This window comes from Pecten maximus, chromosome 7 (genome assembly GCF_902652985.1).
Source record: "Pecten maximus chromosome 7, xPecMax1.1, whole genome shotgun sequence".
Classification (NCBI taxonomy): domain Eukaryota; kingdom Metazoa; phylum Mollusca; class Bivalvia; order Pectinida; family Pectinidae; genus Pecten; species Pecten maximus.
Genome location: NC_047021.1, coordinates 669,940 through 697,040, shown reverse-complemented (window position 1 = coordinate 697,040; position 27,101 = coordinate 669,940). Strand labels below are relative to the sequence as shown.

Sequence of the window (27,101 nt, the reverse complement as noted above, 5' to 3'; positions counted from 1 at the left end):
AGCTGCTCGACCCAATGTGTAAACTGCTGAAAGTTTTAGTAAGGGAGCACCAGGCTCCCCCACGGACACTCGCTCTACAGGCCGGTGGTACAGAACTGTGGGTGGGACTACGGGGTGGAGTAGTACAGGTGTACAAACACACGTGTGAATTTACAACGGGGTGGAGTAGTACAGGTGTACAAACACACGTGTGAATTTACAACGGGGTGGAGTAGTACAGGTGTACAAACACACGTGTGAATTTACAACGGGGTGGAGTAGTACAGGTGTACAAACACACGTGTGAATTTACAACGTGACATCAGTCCTACATCTGGAGGAAGGTCAACAAAATGATGACCTGGTCAATTATCTCGATCGAAACCAGACTTCTGAAGTGTTGTTGTGTGGCCGTGACTTACCCGATGTTTATTAGGGGAGAACTTCTGAAGTGTTGTTGTGTGACCGTGACTTACCCGATGTTTATTAGGGGAGAACTTCTGAAGTGTTGTTGTGTGACCGTGACTTACCCGATGTTTATTAGGGGAGAACTTCTGAAGTGTTGTTGTGTGACCGTGACTTACCCGATGTTTATTAGGGGAGAACTTCTGAAGTGTTGTTGTGTGACCGTGACTTACCCGATGTTTATTAGGGGAGAACTTCTGAAGTGTTGTTGTGTGACCGTGACTTACCCGATGTTTATTAGGGGAGAACTTCTGAAGTGTTGTTGTGTGACCGTGACTTACCCGATGTTTATTAGGGGAGAACTTCTGAAGTGTTGTGGTGTGACCGTGACTTACCCGATGTTTATTAGGGGAGAACTTCTGAAGTGTTGTTGTGTGACCGTGACTTACCCGATGTTTATTAGGGGAGAACTTCTGAAGTGTTGTTGTGTGGACGTGACTTACCTGATGTTTATTAGGGGAGAACTTCTGAAGTGTTGTTGTGTGGCCGTGACTTACCCGATGTTTATTAGGGGAGAACTTCTGAAGTGTTGTTGTGTGACCGTGACTTACCCGATGTTTATTAGGGGAGAACTTCTAAAGTGTTGTTGTGTGACCGTGACTTACCCGATGTTTATTAGGGGAGAACTTCTGAAGTGTTGTTGTGTGGCCGTGACTTACCCGATGTTTATTAGGGGAGAACTTCTGAAGTGTTGTTGTGTGACCGTGACTTACCCGATGTTTATTAGGGGAGAACTTCTGAAGTGTTGTTGTGTGACCCTGAGTATTTTCCCCATACAATAGGACATGTACATCTTCTGACTCTGTCATGTGGCAACTTCCACTTCCTGTAAAAATAAGTTACACAAGGTTGTCTTAGAATTATGATGCAATAGTACAACACTAAAGGATACATAGAGATATGAGGCTATATATGTATATATATAGGGGATTTGTGGTTTGTTTTGTTTAACGTCCTATTAACAGCCAGGGTCATTCACGGACGTGCTAGGTTTTGGAGGTGGAGGAAGGCTGGAGTACCCGGAGAAAAACCACCGCCCTACGTTCAGTACCTGGCAACTGCCCCACGTAGGTTTCGAACTCGCAACCCAGAGGTGGAGGGCTAGCGCTAAAGTGTCGGGACACCTTAAACTTTATGACTAGCCCTCCACCTCTGGGGATTAGAGGGGTTGACTATTAGGTCAAATAAAGTGGGAATACCTGACTCTTACTTGTATAATACCTGACACTTACCTGTACAATCCTGACACTTACTTGTACAATACCTGACACTTACTTGCACAATACCTAACACATACTTGTACAATACATAACACTTACCTGTACAATACCTGACACTTACTTGTACAATACCTAACACATACTTGTACAATACATAACACTTACCTGTACAATACCTAACACATACTTGTACAATACATAACACATACTTGTACAATACCTGACACTTACTTGTACAATACCTAACACATACTTGTACAATACCTGACACTTACCTGTACAATACCTGACACTTACTTGTACAATACCTGACACTTACTTGTACAATATCTGACACTTACTTGTACAATACCTGACACTTACTTGTACAATACCTAACACATACTTGTACAATACATAACACTTACCTGTACAATATCTGACACTTATTAGTACAATATCTGACATTTACTTGTACAATACCTGACACTTACTAGTACAATACCTGACACTTACCTGTACAATACCTGACATTTACCTGTAATATATCTGACACTTGTACAATACCTGACACTTGTACAATACCTGACACTTACTTGTACAATATCTGACACATACTTGTACAATATCTGACACTTACTTGTACAATACCTGACTCTTACTTGTACAATATCTGACACTTGTACAATATCTGACACTTACTTGTACAATATCTGACACTTGTACAATACCTGACACTTACCTGTACAATATCTGACACTTGTACAATATATGACACTTACTTGTACAATATATGACACTTACTTGTACAATATCTGACACTTACTTGTACAATACATGACACTTACCTGTACAATACCTGACACTTCTACAATACCTGACACTTACCTGTACAATACCTGACATTTACCTGTACAATACCTGACACTTACTTGTACAAAACCTGACACTTACTTGTACAATATCTGACATTTACTTGTACAATATCTGACACTTACTTGTACTATATCTGACACTTACTTGTACAATACCTTACACTTACTTGTACAATGACTGAAAAAACAAGAGAGTAGAGATATATATAGAACAAGTGATTCTATAGGTATCTGGAGTACATGATAGATGTAAACTTACCCATAGAGAAGTAGAATCGAAGGTGATACTTACCCATAGAGATGTAGAATCGAAGGTGATACTTACCTATAGAGAAGTAGAATCGAAGGTGATACTTACCCATAAAGAAGTAGAATCGAAGGTGATACTTACCCATAGAGAAGTAGAATCAAAGGTGATACCCATAGAGAAGTAGAATCGAAGGTGATACTTACCCATAGAGAAGTAGAATCAAAGGTGATACTTACCCATAGAGAAGTAGAATCAAAGGCGATACTTACCCATAGAGAAGTAGAATCAAAGGTGATACTTACCCATAGAGAAGTAGAATCGAAGGTGATACCCATAGAGAAGTAGAATCGAAGGTGATACCCATAGAGAAGTAGAATCGAAGGTGATACTTACCCATAGAGAAGTAGAACCGAAGGTGATACTTACCCATAGAGAAGTAGAATCGAAGGTGATACTTACCCATAGAGATGTAGAATCTAAGGTGATACTTACCCATAGAGTTGTAGCATAGAAGGTGATACTTACCCATAGAGGTAGAATCGAAGGTGATGCTTACCCATAGAAAAGTAGAATTGAAGGTGATACTTACCCATAGAGAAGTAGAATCGAAGGTGATACTTACCCATAGAGGTAGAATCGAAGGTGATGATTACCCATAGAGAGGTAGAAACGAAGGTGATACTTACCCATAGAGATGTAGAATTGAAGGTGATACTTACCCATAGAGTTGTAGTATAGAAGGTGATACTTACCCATAGAAAAGTAGAATCGAAGGCGATACTTACCCATAGAGAAGTAGAATCAAAGGCGATACTTACCCATAGAGAAGTAGAATCAAAGGTGATACTTGCCCAGAGAAGTAAAATCGAAGGTGATACTTACCCATAGAGAAGTAGAATCGAAGGTTGCCAACTCCTCTAGTATCGAGATATGGTGTACATGCTTTTCTACGTCCATTACTGCTGAACACTAACGAATTTCCTTCGTGAATGATGCCACAGTTTACGTCCGGCAAGCCACCCTGTATGTCCCACCTGTTTAAAGGAAACCATTGATGTGTTTACCTATATATATTTTAGTTGTACATGTTTATTTATGATGTACAATACCGAAGTTTTGACGTTCGTCACATGAACGTATAGTAACATTCATCAATGTTAAGTTGATACCTTTTGAGATGCATATGGAAATACAAACGAAAACTGACAAAGAAATCACCGTTAAAATGTGTGAACCTTACTAACAAAGTACATTGAAGTGAAATACTTATGATAATTGATAATAATTGTTGAATTTTAATTATTTTTAAATAAATTTCTGTGGTACTGATCAAAGTATGAAAAGTAATTTTTAGAACATAAAAAGACAAAAAAAAAAAAAAAAAAACGAGATCAAAAACATTTGATATTACCAAATGATAATTTTCTGTATCTTATTTGATAGATATTTGTTGTGGTTAATCCTGGGTATTATTTTTTTTAGTCTTAGATTTGTAGTCGACTGAAAAAGTCAGATTTAAGTTTGAAAATATTAATATGCTGTAACCCCACGCAATGTGTGAAAATATTCGAAGTCCAAAATAAGTACAAAAAAGCACGATGGCATTAGCTGAAAAATTCTAAGTCCCAAAAAAGTAGGAAAAAAGTACATCCATATTTTCACAATCTTTCAAAAAAATTCTAAGTCAGATTTCAGCACAAAAAAAGTACTCTGAAAAATTTCAGAGTCCAAATAAAGTACAGAAAAAGTACCCTGAAAAATGTCTAAGTCCAGAAAAGTACAAAAAAAGTACTCTGAGAAATTTCAGAGTCCAAATTTAGTACAGAAAAAGTACTCTGAAAAATTTGTAAGTCCAGAAAAGCACTTAAAAAGTATACTTTTTTGGTACTTTTTCAAAAAAGTAGGAATTAGTATATACTTAAAGTAGCATAAAAGTATACTTTAGTGTGCTTTATTTCGGTATGGGATATACCATTACCTATTTTAGTCGTACATGTTTATTTATGATGTACATACCATTATCTATTTAAGTCGTACATGTTTCCTTATGATGTACATACCATTATCTATTTTAGTCGTACATGTTTATTTATGATGTACATACCATTATCTATTTTAGTCGTACATGTTTATTTATGATGTACATACCATTATCTATTTTAGTCGTACATGTTTATTTATGATGTACATACCATTATCTATTTTAGTCGTACATGTTTATTTAGGATGTACATACCATTATCTATTTTAGTCGTACATGTTTATTTATGATGACATACCATTATCTATTTTAGTCGTACATGTTTATTTATATAATGCACACCAAAAAAAAATACTATCTTATGGTAATAACTCTGACCAAGTTTCAATCATTTCCAATGGAAATAAAACAAATTATGATAAAAAAAATGTGATTTTCCTATATAAACTGTTTTTTTCAGTTTTAAAATCTTTTTATTCATCCTTTTGCATATTATAAGTACATGAAATACATAGAAAAAACATCAATTATTTATACAGTTTTACAGCAGCACAATATCATTTTTTGAGAAGAGCATCAAGGGTGACAATGATTTGGTATACATAATAGTAACATAAAATGTGTACATGTATATATATTGAAACAATGTTTAATGGCTAATAGAAATAAAGTATGTATTGAACAATTTAGATAAAGATGAACCATTGTTGAATTATATATAGATTACAGTATTAAGAGGTTGGTAGGTGTACATATATAGTATTGAAGAGTTATGACATATATATGTATAGTAAGTTGACCATCATTTGTATAAACTGGAGGTGTTGCATGATTGTATAGTATAGAATATATATAATGGTTTTAAGAAACAGCAGAAATGCAAGCTACCCGAATATTATTTTGAGACTTGTCTCCCTTTGATTAAAAGCTATATCTGGATCTGCATATAATAATTATAGAAAGGCTAATGAAAGTAGCTATTGTTAATTATTGATTTATGGCATGTACTTATATAAGGCAATTAGTGAATATAGTAATAAAACAAGAAATAAAGGATTTTTTTTTCTATCATTTACAACATTTAATACAGCTTTCACACTCACTTTCACACATTTACTGAATGCATACTGTAAAAGTGGAAATGTTCGCGGTGTGGAAATTTTCGCTTGTTTCGCGACCATCAAATCTCCGCGAAATTATCCACACGCGAACATAATAACACGTGAAAATATTGACACGCGAATATTTCCATGAAATAAACTAAATTAAATCCAAGACGCAAGTTCCTAGTGTTATACCATCTGCACTCAAGCGTCATATCGTCCGTGATGTATAACGTTGTCATGGTCGGTTACGAGACATGCATGGATATAAACTAATTTAAGTAATGTTTAAAATGTATTTTATTTAAAAAGATGTTTAAAAAGTATTTTATTTAATTCAATGTTTATTTATCATTAAATTTGCTTCATTTCGTGATAACTATGACCGTTACTACGTTAATGTTACTGTACAGATTAATCTCGGAGCAGCTCGGCCTTTTGTAGCTATACATTATGTAGGCCCAGAAACAGCTCAGGTTTCATTTGTTACACAAAAGATAGACTTACTTGTAATAGAAACGTAAAGTCATTGCACGGTAACATGTTTTATCTGAATCTGAAACTTCGATACATTATTGCAATAAATAACCCGTTTAATTTAGCATTGCATGCATAAGCGTTTGCGTTTAGGAAAGGGCTACTGTAGAAACAGGTATATGTTGGAGAAATAGGTCAGACATCAATATGTCTGCTTTTAAATAGCCCAGTCGTTTTTAAATATCTGACATATTTGATATCTGCAAAATTAACCATCGCTAATTGAGACACCTGCGTTTGTTTTGACTGGACATGAATGCTTATCACAGCACTCAGCATGACCGGGTGGCCGATCCGTTCAACTTTACAGTGGGCGGCACCTCGCGTGGCCTGTCTACTAATTATCGTAAGCGAGGAGGTTTACATGTTGACAGGTATACCAGAGATGTTCAGTCGCAATTAAATAATCAAAATACTAAGTTAACACTGTATTTGACAATACATGATTTCTTAATCAGTTTGCCATACAGCACAAGTACTAGCTGATATCGTACATCGCGATGTACATTATCGGGGCCTAAAGTTGCGATCAGCTGCCTCTTGCGGTGTACTGTTCAACGCAAAAAACTGCATCAACGCTAAAATGTGTGACATATATATTTTTTTTTTCTGTCACAGACGTACTGCAAAGATCACACATACAACCCATTAACCTGTTGATCAAAGTATTGGTATATTACTGGGCCGACCGACGCGAGCTTTCAATGAAGTTTTCTGAAAAATCTTTCTTTACGTACATGCCTACTGACATCACGCGAAAATATATTTTCATCATGAGTGACACCGCGAAAACATCCACACCGCGAATAGTTTGGAGGCTGACTAAGCGAAAATTTCAACGCACGAAAATAGTCACTTTTACAGTATATATATATAAACTTATACAAATAAAAGGTGCATTTTCAGTAAGAGAAAAAAATCTATTTTATATGGACCATTTATTTTCAAACTTATTGTATTTCTAAATATTACTTCTTCTATTTTCAGATAAAAATCTAATTCGTTTTTAAATCCATTTATATTAGGAAGACAGTTCCTAAGTCTTTGTTTGTAAATATGAAACTTTGCTAATAGAATTATATATAAGTAAAGTGTTGAGATATTTTAACTCTTTTCCTATATAAACTTAGTAACTAAGTTCAGTCCCTCCCAAGGGGGCAATATGAAACCCAGGAGCCATGAAATTCACAATTTTGATAAAGCACAATAAGATCCTTCCATCCATGAAGAGTACTTGATTCCAACATATCTGGGCCTTTATAATAAGTCAATTTGACCCTTTTTGACCAGCCCCTCAGGCCCCTGGGGCGTTGGGAAGGTTTCTGCAAAATTTTATGTTTTAGGTGTCAGACCAGCCTCATTGATAAAAAATATGATTGTCCTCCACAAAAGATGTTTCACACCAAATTTGGATGTAATGTAACCAAGGGTTAAGAAGGAGTAGGGTTTTAAGCAAAAATTCACAAAAGTTCCCCTTTTTGTGGCCCTGCCCCTCTGTCCTTATTGGTCAGACCAGCCTCATTTATATAAATTATGTTTGCCCTCCCCCTAATGATGTTTCACATTAAATATGGTTGTAATCCACCCAAGGTTTAAGAAAGAGAAAGGTTTTAAAGCAAAATTTTAGCAAAGTTCCCTTTTTGGGGCCCCGCTCCTCTGTCCCCAGGGATAGGACCTGCCCCACCTCTCTGTCCCCAGGGGTCAGACCAGCCTGATTTCAATAAAATATGATTGACCTCCACCAATGATGTTTCACACCAAATTTGGTTGTAATCAACCAAAGGGTTAAGTAGGAGTATGGTTTTAAAGCAAAATTTCACCAAAGTTCCCTATTTGGGGCCCCACCCCTCTGTCCCTAGGGGTCAGACTAGCCTTATTTCAGGGATGCAGATGGTATTCTGCTGATAGACGGAGCACGATGGCTATAGGTCATCCTGATCCTTTGGTTCAGATGACCTAAGAATGTAGGTCAAAGTGACTTATTTTGATACATAGAACATCCCCACTGGTATGAGGGTTCCAGTGACAAGTAGTGTAGGAGATACAACCTGGACAAATATTTTCTGTTTGTAGGTCAAAGTGACTTAATTTTGGTACATGACACACCACCTCACCTCGGATATACATGATACAAACTACAGTCCTTTCCCAGTTCCTAGTGGGGAACTAATGTGACAAAGACTCCAACTCACCTCGGATACACACGATACAAAACTACAGTCCTTTCCCAGTTCCTCCACCTCACCTCGCATACACATGATACAAAACTACAGTCCTTTCCCAGTTCCTCCACCTCACCTCGGATACACATGATACAAAACTACAGTCCTTTCCCAGTTCCTCCACCTCACCTCGGATACACATGATACAAAACTACAGTCCTTTCCCAGTTCCTCCACCTCACCTCGGATACACATCACACAAAACTACAGTCCTTTCCCAGTTCCTCCACCTCACCTCGGATATACATGATACAAACTACAGTCCTTTCCCTGTTCCTCAAACTCACCTCGGATATACATGATACAAACTACAGTCCTTTCCCAGTTCCTCCACCTCACCTCGGATATACATGATACAAACTATAGTCCTTTCCCAGTTCCTCAACCTCACCTCGGATACACATGATACAAAACTATAGTCCTTTCCCAGTTCCTCCACCTCACCTCAGATACACATGATACAAAACTTTAGTCCTTTCCCAGTTCCTCCACCTCACCTCGGATACACATGATACAAAACTACAGTCCTTTCCCAGTTCCTCCACCTCACCTTGGATACACATGATACAAAACTACAGTCCTTTCCCAGTTCCTCCACCTCACCTCGGATACACATGATACAAAACTACAGTCCTTTCCCAGTTCCTAGTGGGGATCTAATGTGATGGGATGAGGAGGTAGGAAGTATACATACCCTGGCTGTTGTTTCAGCTCAAACACTTCTTCCAGTACAACATCAGACATGTCCTCTGTACTAAGGTCCATATCCCTGGTCACGACATAGTTTACTGTCTGGTTCACCATACTAAAGTACATTGAGTTCTCTTCTGACCGACACTTACGCTGTAAATATTAACACACAAATTAAATGTCAAAAGAAATAGCTGGCATTATAAATCAAAGACAGACTTGTCACCCAACACTTACGCTGTAAATATTAACACACAGATGTCAAAAATAATAGCTGGAATTATAAATCAAAGACAGACTCGTCACCCAACACTTACACTGTAAATATTAAAACACAAATGTCAAAAGAAATAGATGGAATTATAAATCAAAGACAGACTCGTCACCCAACACTTACGCTGTAAATATTAAAACACAGATGTCAAAAGAAATAGCTGAAATTATAAGTCAAAGACAGACTCGTCACCCAACACTTACGCTGTAAATATTAACACACAAATGTCAAAAGAAATAGCTGGAATTATAAATCAAAGACAGACTCGTCACCCAACACTTACGCTGTAAATATTAACACAAAGACAGACTTGTCACCCAACACTTACGCTGTACATATTAACACAAAGACAGACTCGTCACCCAACACTTACGCTGTAAATATTAACACAAAGACAGACTCGTCACCCAACACTTACGCTGTAAATATTAACACACAGATGTCAAAAGAAATAGCTGGAATTATAAATCAAAGACAGACTCGTCACCCAACACTTACGCTGTAAATATTAACACACAGATGTCAAAAGAAATAGATGGAATTATAAATCAAAGACAGACTCGTCACCCAACACTTACACTGTAAATATTAAAACACAAATGTCAAAAGAAATAGCTGGAATCATAAATCAAAGACAGACTTGTCACCCAACACTTACGCTGTAAATATTAACACAAAGACAGACTTGTCACCCAACACTTACGCTGTACATATTAACACAAAGACAGACTCGTCACCCAACACTTACGCTGTAAATATTAACACAAAGACAGACTCGTCACCCAACACTTACGCTGTAAATATTAACACACAGATGTCAAAAGAAATAGCTGGAATTATAAATCAAAGACAGACTCGTCACCCAACACTTACGCTGTAAATATTAACACACAGATGTCAAAAGAAATAGATGGAATTATAAATCAAAGACAGACTCGTCACCCAACACTTACACTGTAAATATTAAAACACAAATGTCAAAAGAAATAGCTGGAATCATAAATCAAAGACAGACTCGTCACCCAACACTTACGCTGTAAATATTAAAACACAAATGTCAAAAGAAATAGCTGGAATTATCAATCAAAGACAGACTTGTCACCCAACACTCACGCTGTAAATATTAACACACAGATGTCAAAAGAAATAGCTGGAATTATAAATCAAAGACAGACTCGTCACCCAACACTTACGCTGTAAATATTAACACACAGATGTCAAAAGAAATAGCTTGAATTATCAATCAAAGACAGACTCGTCACCCAACACTTACGCTGTAAATATTAACACACAGATGTCAAAAGAAATAGCTGAAATTATAAATCAAAGACAGACTCGTCACCCAACACTTACGCTGTAAATATTAACACACAGATGTCAAAAGAAATAGCTGGAATTATCAATCAAAGACAGACTCGTCACCCAACACTTACGCTGTAAATATTAACACACAAATGTCAAAAGAAATAGCTGGCATTATAAATCAAAGACAGACTCGTCACCCAACACTTACGCTGTAAATATTAACACACAGATGTCAAAAGAAATAGCTGGAATCATAAATCAAAGACAGACTCGTCACCCAACACTTACGCTGTAAATATTAAAACACAGATGTCAAAAGAAATAGCTGGAATTATAAATCAAAGACAGACTCGTCACCCAACACTTACGCTGTAAATATTAACACAAAGACAGACTCGTCACCCAACACTTACGCTGTAAATATTAACACACAGATGTCAAAAGAAATAGCTGGAATTATAAATCAAAGACAGACTCGTCACCCAACACTCACGCTGTAAATATTAACACACAGATGTCAAAAATAATAGCTGGAATTATCAATCAAAGACAGACTCGTCACCCAACACTTACGCTGTAAATATTAAAACACAAATGTCAAAAGAAATAGATGGAATTATAAATCAAAGACAGACTCGTCACCCAACACTTACGCTGTAAATATTAAAACACAGATGTCAAAAATAATAGCTGGAATTATCAATCAAAGACAGACTCGTCACCCAACCCTTACGCTGTAAATATTAAAACACAGATGTCAAAAATAATAGCTGGAATTATCAATCAAAGACAGACTCGTCACCCAACACTTACGTTGTAAATATTAAAACACAAATGTCAAAAGAAATAGCTGGAATCATAAATCAAAGACAGACTCGTCACCCAACACTTACGCTGTAAATATTAACACACAAATGTCAAAAGAAATAGCTGGAATTATAAATCAAAGACAGACTCGTCACCCAACACTTACGCTGTAAATATTAACACACAAATGTCAAAAATAATAGCTGGAATCATAAATCAAAGACAGACTCGTCACCCAACACTTACGCTGTAAATATTAACACACAGATGTCAAAAGAAATAGCTGGAATTATAAATCAAAGACAGACTCGTCACCCAACACTTACGCTGTAAATATTAACACACAGATGTCAAAAGAAATAGCTGGAATTATCAATCAAAGACAGACTCGTCACCCAACACTTACGCTGTAAATATTAACACACAAATGTCAAAAGAAATAGCTGGCATTATAAATCAAAGACAGACTCGTCACCCAACACTTACGCTGTAAATATTAACACACAGATGTCAAAAGAAATAGCTGGAATTATCAATCAAAGACAGACTCGTCACCCAACACTTACGCTGTTAATATTAACACACAAATGTCAAAAGAAATAGCTGGCATTATAAATCAAAGACAGACTCGTCACCCTACACTTACGCTGTAAATATTAACACACAGATGTCAAAAGAAATAGCTGGAATCATAAATCAAAGACAGACTCGTCACCCAACACTTACGCTGTAAATATTAACACACAGATGTCAAAAGAAATAGCTGGAATTATAAATCAAAGACAGACTCGTCACCCAACACTTACGCTGTAAATATTAACACACAGATGTCAAAAGAAATACCTGGAATTATAAATCAAAGACAGACTCGTCACCCAACACTTACGCTGTAAATATTAACACACAGATGTCAAAAATAATAGCTGGAATTATCAATCAAAGACAGACTCGTCACCCAACACTTACGCTGTAAATATTAAAACACAAATGTCAAAAGAAATAGCTTGAATTATAAATCAAAGACAGACTCGTCACCCAACACTTACGCTGTAAATATTAACACACAGATGTCAAAAGAAATAGCTGAAATTATAAATCAAAGACAGACTCGTCACCCAACACTTACGCTGTAAATATTAACACACAGATGTCAAAAGAAATAGCTGGAATTATCAATCAAAGACAGACTCGTCACCCAACACTTACGCTGTAAATATTAACACACAAATGTCAAAAGAAATAGCTGGCATTATAAATCAAAGACAGACTCGTCACCCAACACTTACGCTGTAAATATTAACACACAGATGTCAAAAGAAATAGCTGGAATTATAAATCAAAGACAGACTCGTCACCCAACACTTACGCTGTAAATATTAAAACACAAATCTCAAAAATAGTAGCTGGAATTATAAATCAAAGACAGACTCGTCACCCAACACTTACGCTGTAAATATTAACACACAGACGTCAAAAGAAATAGCTGTAATTATAAATCAAAGACAGACTTGTCACCCAACACTTACGCTGTAAATATTAACACACAGACGTCAAAAGAAATAGCTGGAATTATAAATCAAAGACAGACTTGTCACCCAACACTTACGCTGTAAATATTAACACACAGACGTCAAAAGAAATAGCTGTAATTATAAATCAAAGACAGACTCGTCACCCAACACTTACGCTGTAAATATTAACACACAGACGTCAAAAATAATAGCTGGAATCATAAATCAAAGACAGACTCGTCACCCAACACTTACGCTGTAAATATTAACACACAGATGTCAAAAGAAATAGCTGTAATTATAAATCAAAGACAGACTCGTCACCCAACACTTACGCTGTAAATATTAACACACAGACGTCAAAAATAATAGCTGGAATCATAAATCAAAGACAGACTCGTCACCCAACACTTACGCTGTAAATATTAACACACAGACAGACTCGTCACCCAACACTTACGCTGTAAATATTAACACACAGATGTCAAAAGAAATAGCTGGAATTATAAATCAAAGACAGACTCGTCACCCAACACTTACGCTGTAAATATTAACACACAGACGTCAAAAGAAATAGCTGGAATTATCAATCAAAGACAGACTCGTCACCCAACACTTACGCTGTAAATATTAACACAAAGACAGACTCGTCACCCAACACTTACGCTGTAAATATTAACACACAGACGTCAAAAGAAATAACTGGAATTATAAATCAAAGACAGACTCGTCACCCAACACTTACGCTGTACATATGTCAAACATAGCTTAGTTTAGAATTGTAAGTCAAAGACAACCCACAGAAAATTATTGTTACAAAGCAGAAATGATAAAATAATCAAGAGACATCTAGGATTAGTGAGTAACCTAAAAATAAAAACACTTGGTCAAGACCATCTCAGGATCAAGTCTGAGCTGAACCCCACTGGTGGAACTTGATGATAAGTTTTAAATAGGTGTTGTTCAGGAAATTAACTTTTACTTTTAATTTACTTTTACTGTTTGTACCATATCATTATGGATATTCTTAGGTGTTAAACCTTTTTATGCAAATATTGGATCACTGCTCTTTCACCGATTTTGTACATTCTGCGAAAGCTGCTTGTCTTCTTTACTTTAGAGTGCTGCTTCGTCGATATACACGTAAACTAACCAAATGAGACAAGTCCTTGGGTTCACAGCCCTATATAGTCAGAGAATAGTAGGACTTAAAAAGAACATCCTTGAGTACCTCCTTCAATACGAGGCTCACAACATATCAATCATCCCTCGAGGCTCACAACATATCAATCATCCCTCCAGGCTTACAACATATCAATCATCCCTCCAGGCTTACAACATATCAATCATCCCTCGAGGCTCACAACATATCAATCATCCCTCCAGGCTTACAACATATCAATCATCCCTCCAGGCTCACAACATATCAATCATCCCTCGAGGCTCACAACATATCAATCATCCCTCCAGACTCACAACATATCAGTCATCCCTCGAGGCTCACAACATATCAATCATCCCTCCAGGCTTACAACATATCAATCATCCCTCCAGGCTCACAACATATCAATCATCCCTCCAGGCTCACAACATATCAATCATCCCTCCAGGCTCACAACATATCAATCATCCCTCCAGGCTCACAACATATCAATAATCCCTCCAGGCTCACAACATATCAATCATCCCTCCAGACTCACAACATATCAATCATCCCTCCAGGCTCACAACATATCAATCATCCCTCGAGGCTCACAACATATCAGTCATCCCTCCAGACTCACAACATATCAATCGTCCCTCGAGGCTCACAACATATCAATCATCCCTCGAGGCTCACAACATATCAATCATCCCTCGAGGCTCACAACATATCAATCATCCCTCGAGGCTCACAACATATCAGTCATCCCTCGAGGCTCACAACATATCAATCATCCCTCCAGACTCACAACATATCAATCATCCCTCCAGGCTCACAACATATCAATCATCCCTCGAGGCTCACAACATATCAATCATCCCTCCAGGCTCACAACATATCAATCATCCCTCCAGGCTCACAACATATCAATCATCCCTCCAGGCTCACAGCATATCAGTCATCCCTCGAGGCTTACAACATATCAATCATCCCTCCAGGCTCACAACATATCAATCATCCCTCCAGGCTCACAACATATCAATCATCCCTCCAGGCTCACAACATATCAATCATCCCTCCAGACTCACAACATATCAATCATCCCTCCAGGATCACAACATATCAATCATCCCTCCAGACTCACATCATATCAATCATCCCTCGAGGCTTACAACATATCAATCATCCCTCGAGGCTTACATCATATCAATCATCCCTCCAGGCTCACAACATATCAATCATCCCTCCAGGCTCACAACATATCAATCATCCCTCGAGGCTCACAACATATCAATCATTCCTCGAGGCTCACAACATATCAATCATCCCTCCAGGCTCACAACATATCAATCATCCCTCCAGGCTCACAACATATCAATCATCCCTCCAGGCTCACAACATATCAATCATCCCTCGAGGCTCACAACATATCAATCATCCCTCAAGGCTCACAACATATTAATCATCCCTCCAGGCTCACAACATATCAATCATCCCTCCAGGCTCACAACATATCAATCATCCCTCCAGGCTCACAACATATCAGTCATCCCTTGAGCCTCACAACATATCAATTATCCCTCGTACTTACCTGGATATTAGCTCCAGGGAAGAAAAGCCAGTTAGAGGGGTCAACGGGGTCAAAGGTGTCGGAGATGACCAAAGGGGCATTAGCTGTGTTGACCACCAGGATATTGTCCAGGGCCCAGCAGGACTTGTATGGACCAGTGTGTGATTCCTCCCCTATAGGTGTGTAATCCTCTGTACTCTCCTCTCCAATCAGGCTGATGTTACCAAGGTCACCCCTGATGTTACTAAGGTCACCCCTGATGTGGTACTTCTTCAATAGGGGTTTACTTCCTGTAGGTATTGTTAAGTACGTTGTAAAGCATTGAAATATTGGCAGATACATTATATATGTGTATACATGTTGTGGCAGGATTAAATATGTCTTCCCTTCGCACTTATTATGCATTATTGACCTTTGACCTTTAGTTCAGGGTTGCACTGCACTTTGTCAGTAAGGTGATATAGTTATACATCAACAGAAGCAGTGTACTGCACATTATCTTTTAAACTAGAGGAGGCATCTATGCTTCAAGTCTCATTAACATATCTTCAAAAGTATAGAAAATTAACTTAGAACAAGAAATTGCTGAAAAATTGGACTTGTTTTATCTTGAGATCAAGGTCAAAGTGAAAGTGACGCAAGGATGCTTTAAGTTTCATCAAAATATCATCAACAATTTAGAAGATATGGCCCTGACAAGAAAGTATTGGGAAAATTTTAACTTATTTGACCTTTAACCTTAGGTCACTGTCACATTGACATAATATCGGTGCACTGAACATAAGCTTTACAATGTATGTGCTGCAAGTATCCTATATAACATGTATTAAGACATACCTATATCATTACTAGACACTAGATATAACATGTGTTAAGACATACCTATATCATTACTACAGACACTAGATATAACATGTATTAAGACATACCTATATCATTACTAGACACTAGATATAACATGTATTAAGACATACCTATATCATTACTACAGACACTAGATATAACATGTAAGACATACCTATATCATTACTACAGACACTAGATATAACATGTGTTAAGACATACCTATATCATTACTAGACACTAGATATAACATGTAAGACATACCTATATCATTACTACAGACACTAGATATAACATGTATTAAGACATACCTATATCATTACTACAGACACTAGATATAACATGTATTAAGACATACCTATATCATTACTACAGACACTAGATATAACATGTGTTTAGACATACATATATCATTACTACAGACACTAGATATAACATGTGTTAAGACATACCTATATCATTACTAGACACTAGATATAACATGTAAGACATACCTATATCATTACTACAGACACTAGATATAACATGTAAGACATACCTATATCATTACTACAGACACTAGATATAACATGTAAGACATACCTATATCATTACTACAGACACTAGATATAACATGTAAGACATACCTATATCATTACTACAGACACTAGATATAACATGTGTTAAGACATACCTATATCATTACTACAGACACTAGATATAACATGTAAGACATACCTATATCATTACTACAGACACTAGATATAACATGTAAGACATACCTATATCATTACTACAGACACTAGATATAACATGTGTTAAGACATACCTATATCATTACTACAGACACTAAATATATAACATGTATTAAGACAAACCTATATCATTACTAGACACTAGATATAACATGTAAGACATACCTATATCATTACTACAGACACTAGATATAACATGTGTTAAGACATACCTATATCATTACTAGACACTAGATATAACATGTGTTAAGACATACCTATATCATTACTACAGACACTAGATATAACATGTAAGACATACCTATATCATTACTACAGACACTAGATATAACATGTGTTAAGACATACCTATATCATTACTACAGACACTAGATATAACATGTGTTAAGACATACCTATATCATTACTAGACACTAGATATAACATGTGTTAAGACATACCTATATCATTACTAGACACTAGATATAACATGTGTTAAGACATACCTATATCATTACTACAGACACTAGATATAACATGTAAGACATAACTATATCATTACTAGACACTAGATATAACATGTAAGACATACCTATATCATTACTACAGACACTAGATATAACATGTGTGACATACCTATATCATTACTACAGACACTAGATATAAGACATACCTGTGTTGGTATCATTGTCATCAGCTGGTGTATCAGACTGAGGAGAATCTAGTAATGGCAGATTGTCAGGTAATAATGAAAGTTTGTTGATAGCTGGGGGCTCCTGTGACCAACGGACACACACATTGTCCTGCTGACCATTCACCGGAATGTGGACAAGATGTGTCTCAGGCTTAGGTCCATCTGGGGCACTGAATAATGATATCATTGAGGTCAAGGACACTATATCATTGAGGTCAAGGACAATATATCATTGAAGTCAAGGACACTCAATCATTGAGGTAAAGGACACTCTATCATTGAGGTCAAGGACACTCTATCATTGAGGTCAAGGACACTCAATCATTGAGGTAAAGGACACTCTATCATTGAGGTCAAGGACACTATATCATTGGGGTCAAGAACACTCTATCATTGGGGCAAGGACACTCAATCATTGGGGTCAAGGACAATTCACAGTTAAGGTCAAGGACACTATATACATATGTATTATTAGAAAGCTTCAGGGTAAATCAATGCTATTGACCCAGGGAGCCATAACCAATAGTACAACCCGAAGTCTATAAAATAAAATGTCTCTTATAGACATTTGTTTTCATAATTTAAAAAGGTAACTAAGGATTCAATTTAAGCCTCAGCCTTCAAATTTACTTACCTGACAGTATCTATGACAACCCATGTTACCTCAGCCTTCAAAACTTACCTGATGGTATCTATGACAACCCATGTCACCTCAGCCTTCAAAACTTACCTGACGGTATCTATGACAACCCATGTCACCTCAGCCTTCAAATTTACTTACCTGACGGTATCTATGACAACCCATTCACTGCAATGGTTGATTCCGAGAGCGACAATGATATCCTCTTCCTCAAAGACGGTGCCTCCACAAGTTCCGGCAGCTGTATATAAAATAATTCATGAATTCACTGGGGATTATAATCTGTTTGGACGTTTGTGAAATACATTAACGATGCATTGCTTTTCCAGTCTTTAAAGTGATTAGTCATGTACAAAGTGCTCCTTTAGCCACAGAATCACTTCAGTGACCTTATTGTTTCTGAACTAATCCTCTGAAATGAACTTCCTCAAAATATTGATGTGATGGTTATTCACACACTTGGAATCAATTAACTTGTTCCCACTAATTTAAAAGCAGGGAATTTGAAATAGAGTTGCTAACAGGTCAATGTCAAGTCAACGGCAGTGTAAATATTACACCAATGTCAAGTCAATGTCAACATCTAATCAACATCAATGTAAATATTACATCAATGTCAAGTCAACATCAATATCAACATTACATTAATGTCAAATCAATGTCAATATTACATCAATGTCAACATTACATTAATGCCAACTCAATATCAATGTCAACATTACATAAATGTCAAGTCAATTTCGACTTTACATCAATGTCAAGTCAATGTCAACATTACATCAATGTCAAGTCATTACATCAATGTCAAGTCAACGTCAATGTCAACATTACATCAATGTCAAGTCAATGTCAACATTACATCAATGTCAAGTCAATGTCAACATTACATCAATGTCAAGTCAATGTCAACATTACATCAATGTCAAGTCAATATCAACATTACATCAATGTCGAATCAATTTCAACATTACATCAATGTCGAATCAATGTCAACATTACATCAATGTCAAGTCAATGTCAACATTACATCAATGTCAAGTCAATGTCAACATTACATCAATCTCAAGTCAATGTCAACATTACATCAATGTCAAGTCAATGTCAACATTACATCAATGTCAAGTCAATATCAACATTACATCAATGTCAAATCAACATCAATGTTTAGCATCAATTTTTTTGTTAATCCAAGATAGATGTAAACTTTAATTGCTCTATTCCGTTCATATAGAAACGTAGATCAAAGTGACCTGGTTTTGAAAAATTTACGTTTAACCTAAGACTAATAAATGATGTCAACAACAGTGAATGAAAGTGAGTTGACATCTTTTATGATCATCCCACATGTCCATTTGTATTGTCCTATAGCAATTCTTAGAAGTACCGCGTATATCACAGTAACCTAATTTGGCATTCAGCATCTGTTGCATCTAAGATATCAATTTTCATTGTCCTAGAACAATTTTCAATGAAAGTAGGTCACCTTGACATAATTTTATATAAATTCAAGTTTAACATTAATTTCTCATCTCAGTTTTTTAATTTTTATTGTATGGCAATATTTAGAAAGATAGATCACATGTCCAAGAACAAATTTGACAAAAGTAGGTCACAAAGACCTTATTCTATAAATTCAAGCTTAGTTTACTGGTTTATTGGTATATAAATATGGTATTTGCCAATCAATAGATAGATGGATTTATTGTCAGATAAATATGGTATTTGCCAATCAATAGATTTATTATCAGATAAATATGGTATTTTCCAATCAATAGATTTATTGTCAGATAAATATGGTACATGTATTTGCCAATCAATAGATTTATCATCAGATAAATATGGTATTTGCCAATCAATAGATTTATTGTCAGATAAATATGGTATTTGCCAATCAATGGATTTATTGTCAGATAAATATGGTATTTTCCAATCAATAGATTTATTGTCAGATAAATATGGTATTTGCCAATCAATAGATTTATTGTCAGATAAATATGGTATTTGCCAATCAATAGATTTATTGTCAGATAAATATGGTATTTGCCAATCAATAGATTTATTGCTCCACTATGGTAGGCTTATTACTGTAGATAAATTTATTGTCAGATATTGAATGGTTTGGTCAATGAATTAACAGCTTGATTTATTGTCAGATATTGAATGGTTTGGCCAATAGACAGACACATGTTTTGATTCAATCCTTTTACCAATACATACAGATTGTAAACTGAAGAACTGCAGCAGACGTCAAGTTCAGTGGAACAGACATCTGAAAAATAAAATTTTATTATCTGTTAGATAACACACAGTGTAATGGTGTAGTAATTCATTTTATTATCTGTTAGATAATGCATAGTGTAATGGTGTAGTAATTCATTTTATTATTTGTTAGATAACACAGTGTAATGGTGTGGTAATACATTTTATTATCTGTTAGATAACACAGTGTAATGGTGTAGTAATTCATTTTATTATCTGTTAGATAACACACAGTGTAATGGTGTAGTAATTAATTTTATTATTTGTTAGATAACACAGTGTAATGGTGTAGTAATTCATTTTATTATCTGTTAGATAACACACAGTGTAATGGTGTAGTAATTCATTTTATTATCTGTTAGATAACACAGTGTAATGGTGTAGTAATTCATTTATTATCTGTTAGATAACACACAGTGTAATGGTGTAGTAATTCATTTTATTATCTGTTAGATAACACAGTGTAATGGTGTAGTAATTCATTTTATTATCTGTTAGATAACACATACTGTAATGGTGTAGTAATTCATTTAATTATCTGTTAGATAACACACAGTGTAATGGTGTAGTAATTCATTTTATTATCTGTTAGATAACACACAGTGTAATGGTGTAGTAATTCATTTTATTATCTGTTAGATAACACAGTGTAATGGTGTAGTAATTCATTTTATTATCTGTTAGATAATGCACAGTGTAATGGTGTAGTAATTCATTTTATTATCTGTTAGATAACACACAGTGTAATGGTGTAGTAATTCATTTTATTATCTGTTAGATAACACAGTGTAATGGTGTAGTAATTCATTTTATTATCTGTTAGATAACACACAGTGTAATGGTGTAGTAATTCATTTTATTATCTGTTAGATAACACAGTGTAATGGTGTAGTAATTCATTTTATTATCTGTTAGATAACACAGTGTAATGGTGTAGTAATACATTTTATTATCTGTTAGATAACACACAGTGTAATGGTGTAGTAATTCATTTTATTATCTGTTAGATAACACAGTGTAATGGTGTAGTAATTCATTTTATTATCTGTTAGATAACACACAGTGTAATGGTGTAGTAATTCATTTTATTATCTGTTAGATAACACAGTGTAATGGTGTAGTAATTCATTTTATTATTTGTTAGATAACACACAGTGTAATGGTGTAGTAATACATTTTATTATCTGTTAGATAACACACAGTGTAATGGTGTAGTAATTCATTTTATTATCTGTTAGATAACACAGTGTAATGGTGTAGTAATACATTTTATTATCTGTTAGATAACACACAGTGTAATGGTGTAGTAATTCATTTTATTATCTGTTAGATAACACAGTGTAATGGTGTAGTAATTCATTTTATTATTTGTTAGATAACACACAGTGTAATGGTGTAGTAATTCATTTTATTATCTGTTAAATAACACAGTGTAATGGTGTAGTAATACATTTTATTATCTGTTAGATAACACATACTGTAATGGTGTTGTAATTCATTTTATTATCTGTTAGATAACACACAGTGTAATGGTGTAGTAATTCATTTTATTATCTGTTAGATAACACATAGTGTAATGGTGTAGTAATTCATTTTATTATCTGTTAGATAACACACAGTGTAATGGTGTAGTAATACATTTTATTATCTGTTAGATAACACACAGTGTAAAACACACAAAATTCATTTTATTATCTGTTAGATAACACACAGTGTAATGGTGTAGTAATTCATTTTATTATCTGTTAGATAACACACATTGTAATGGTGTAGTAATTCATTTTATTATCTGTTAGATAACACAGTGTAATGGTGTAGTAATTCATTTTATTATCTGTTAGATAACACACAGTGTAATGGTGTAGTAATACATTTATTATCTGTTAGATAACACACAGTGTAATGGTGTAGTAATTCATTTTATTATCTGTTAGATAACACACAGTGTAATGGTGTAGTAATACATTTTATTATCTGTTAGATAACACACAGTGTAATGGTGTAGTAATACATTTTATTAGCTGTTAGATAACACACAGTGTAATGGTGTAGTAATACATTTTATTATCTGTTAGATAACACACAGTGTAATGGTGTAGTAATTCATTTTATTATTTGTTAAGATAGCACACAGTGTAATGGTGTAGTAATACATTTCTCCAAAATTTCAAATGATTTGATGCCTTGCAGTCTGTACCACAAGCAGAAAAGCCAGTGTACTAGGTACACTTTTGATCAGTGTCATTCAAAGATCTCATTAATAATATTCTACTATATCATGTTAGGCCTGACTTACAAGGCTGCGTGATCCGTCTGTGTTACAGAAGAGAGTCGAGTCACCGTGAAGGACAGTTCCACAGTCACTGTTGATGGACGCCCCTTCATGGGATGCCCTGTAAATGGATCAGGGTTAAATATAATCTTCTTATTTATATATTTAAAATTTCTAAAAAGTTATTCTCTTTCAAGAGATTTACTTATCAGTTTTTCGTTTATTTTTGTTTTACATAATACAAAATATAAAATGATTTGGAATTGTAAAATATATTTGAATTGCCATTATTTGCACGACAAACCCATTTTCTGTCTCAACTACTCTGTTGGATATGTGATGGAACAGAAAAAAATAACTCTTGATTAAAACAATTAACTCACCAAACATACTTAACTCACCAAACATACTTAACTCACCAAAAATACTTAACTCACTAAACATGCTTAACTCACCAAACATACTTAACTCACTAAACATACTTAACTCACCAAACATACTTAACTCACCAAACCAAACATACTTAACTCACCAAACATACTTAACTCACCAAACGTACTTAACTCACCAAACGTACTTAACCCATCAAACATACCTAACTCACCAAACATACTTAACTCACCAAACATACTTAACTCACCAAACGTACTTAACTCACCAAACGTACTTAACACATCAAACATACTTAACTCACCAAACATACTTAACTCACCAAACATACTTAACTCACCAAACATACTTAAGGCACCAAACATACTTAACTCACCAAACATACTTAAGGCACCAAACATACTTAACTCACCAAACACGTAACTCACCAAACATACTTAACTCATCAAACATACTTAACTCACTGAACATACTTAACTCACCAAACATACTTAACTCACCAAACATACTAAACTCACCAAACATACCTAACTCATCACAAACATACTTAACTCACCAAACATACTTAACTCACATACTTAACTCACCAAACGTACTTAACTCACCAAACATACTTAACTCACCAAACATACTTAACTCACCAAACATACTAAACTCACCAAACATACCTAACTCATCACAAACATACTTAACTCACCAAACATACTTAACTCACCAAACATACTTAACTCACTAAACATACTTAACTCACCAAACATACTTAACTCACCAAACATACTTAACTCACCAAACATACTAAACTCACCAAACATACCTAACTCATCACAAACATACTTAACTCACCAAACATACTTAACTCACCAAACATACTTAACTCACCAAACATACTTAAGGCACCAAACATACTTAACTCACCAAACATACTTAAGGCACCAAACATACTTAACTCACCAAACACGTAACTCACCAAACATACTTAACTCATCAAACATACTTAACTCACTGAACATACTTAACTCACCAAACATACTTAACTCACCAAACATACTAAACTCACCAAACATACCTAACTCATCACAAACATACTTAACTCACCAAACATACTTAACTCACTAAACATACTTAACTCACCAAACATACTTAACTCACATACTTAACTCACCAAACGTACTTAACTCACCAAACATACTTAACTCACCAAACATACTTAACTCACCAAACATACTAAACTCACCAAACATACCTAACTCATCACAAACATACTTAACTCACCAAACATACTTAACTCACCAAACATACTTAACTCACTAAACATACTTAACTCACCAAACAAACTTAACTCACCAAACATACTTAACTCACCAAACATACTAAACTCACCAAACATACCTAACTCATCACAAACATACTTAACTCACCAAACATACTTAACTCACCAAACATACTTAACTCACTAAACATACTTTACTCACCAAACATACTTAACTCACCAAACATACTTAACTCACCAAACATACTTTACTCACCAACATACTTAACTCACCATACTTAACTCACCAAACATACTTAACTCACTAAACATACTTAACTCACCAAACATACTTAACTCACCAAACATACTTAACTCACCAAACATACTTAACTCACCAAACATACCTAACTCATCACAAACATACTTAACTCACCAAACATACTTAACTCACCAAACATACTTAACTCACTAAACATACTTTACTCACCAAACATACTTAACTCACCAAACATACTTAACTCACCAAACATACTTAACTCACCAAACATACTTTACTCACCAAACATACTTAACTCACCATACTTAACTCACCAAACATACTTAACTCACTAAACATACTTAACTCACCAAACTTTATTCACCAAACATACTTAACTCACCAAACATACTTAACTCACCAAACATACTTAACTCACCATACTTTATTCACCAAACATACTTAACTCACAAAACATACTTTACTTACCAAACATTAGCATCAAAGTCAGGTGATGTATCAAAACTCTCCCTCAGTAGGTAGTTATCAGCGTTGATACCGATTGTGTCTGGTCTCTCTGGTTCTCTTGAAGCTATCATCAAAACAGAAATCTTGATGGAGAATTAAGTACATATACACCAGTACAGTAAGTACATATATACCAGTACAGTAAGTACATATATACCAGTACAGTAAGTACATATATACCAGTACAGTAAGTACATATATACCAGTACAGTAAGTACATATATACCAGTACAGTAAGTACATATATACACCAGTACAGTAAGTACATATATATACCAGTACAGTGAGTACATATATATACCAGTACAGTAAGTACATATATACCAGTACAGTAAGTACATATATATACCAGGACAGTAAGTACATATATACCAGGACAGTGAGTACATATATACCAGTACAGTAAGTACATATATACCAGTACAGTAAGTACATATATACCAGTACAGTAAGTACATATATACCAGTACAGTAAGTACATATATACCAGTACAGTAAGTACATATATACCAGTACAGTAAGTACATATATACACCAGTACAGTGAGTACATATATACCAGTACAGTGAGTACATATATACCAGTACAGTAAGTACATATATACCAGTACAGTAAGTACATATATACCAGTACAGTGAGTACATATATACACCAGTACAGTAAGTACATATATACCAGTACAGTGAGTACATATATACCAGTACAGTGAGTACATATATACCAGTACAGTGAGTACATATATACACCAGTACAGTAAGTACATATATACCAGTACAGTAAGTACATATATATACCAGTACAGTGAGTACATATATACACCAGTACAGTAAGGACATATATACCAGTACAGTAAGTACATATATACCAGTACAGTGAGTACATATATAACAGTACAGTGAGTACATATATATACCAGTACAGTGAGTACAGTACAGTGAGTACATATATACCAGTACAGTAAGTACATATATACCAGTACAGTGAGTGCATATATAACAGTACAGTGAGTACATATATATACCAGTACAGTGAGTACATATATACCAGTACAGTGAGTACATATATACACCAGTACAGTAAGTACATATATACCAGTACAGTAAGTACATATATACACCAGTACAGTAAGTACATATACACCAGTACAGTAAGTACATATATACCAGTACAGTAAGTACATATATACCAGTACAGTAAGTACATATATACCAGTACAGTGAGTACATATATATACCAGGACAGTGAGTACATATATATACCAGTACAGTGAGTACAGTACAGTGAGTACATATATAACAGTAAGGAGTATAATGGTTTTAGGTTTTCCTGACCCTTTGGGTCA

At 35.1% G+C, this 27,101-nt stretch overlaps 1 protein-coding gene across 1 annotated transcript in view; it reads right to left on the bottom strand.

The window, feature by feature from the left end:
• The window catches only part of LOC117330999 (reelin-like), a 145,270-nt gene that overhangs the window by 94,634 nt on the left and 23,535 nt on the right, over positions 1-27,101 (bottom strand). The window contains exons 4-13 of the mRNA XM_033889591.1: positions 25,721-25,823; positions 23,358-23,454; positions 21,020-21,071; positions 18,944-19,043; positions 18,142-18,332; positions 15,934-16,202; positions 9,306-9,454; positions 3,587-3,802; positions 2,686-2,696; positions 1,158-1,270 (exon numbers count right to left, since the gene is read on the bottom strand). Coding sequence (XP_033745482.1) covers positions 1,158-1,270; positions 2,686-2,696; positions 3,587-3,802; positions 9,306-9,454; positions 15,934-16,202; positions 18,142-18,332; positions 18,944-19,043; positions 21,020-21,071; positions 23,358-23,454; positions 25,721-25,823 — 1,301 coding nt within the window. The remainder of the gene's footprint in view (positions 1-1,157; positions 1,271-2,685; positions 2,697-3,586; positions 3,803-9,305; positions 9,455-15,933; positions 16,203-18,141; positions 18,333-18,943; positions 19,044-21,019; positions 21,072-23,357; positions 23,455-25,720; positions 25,824-27,101) is intronic.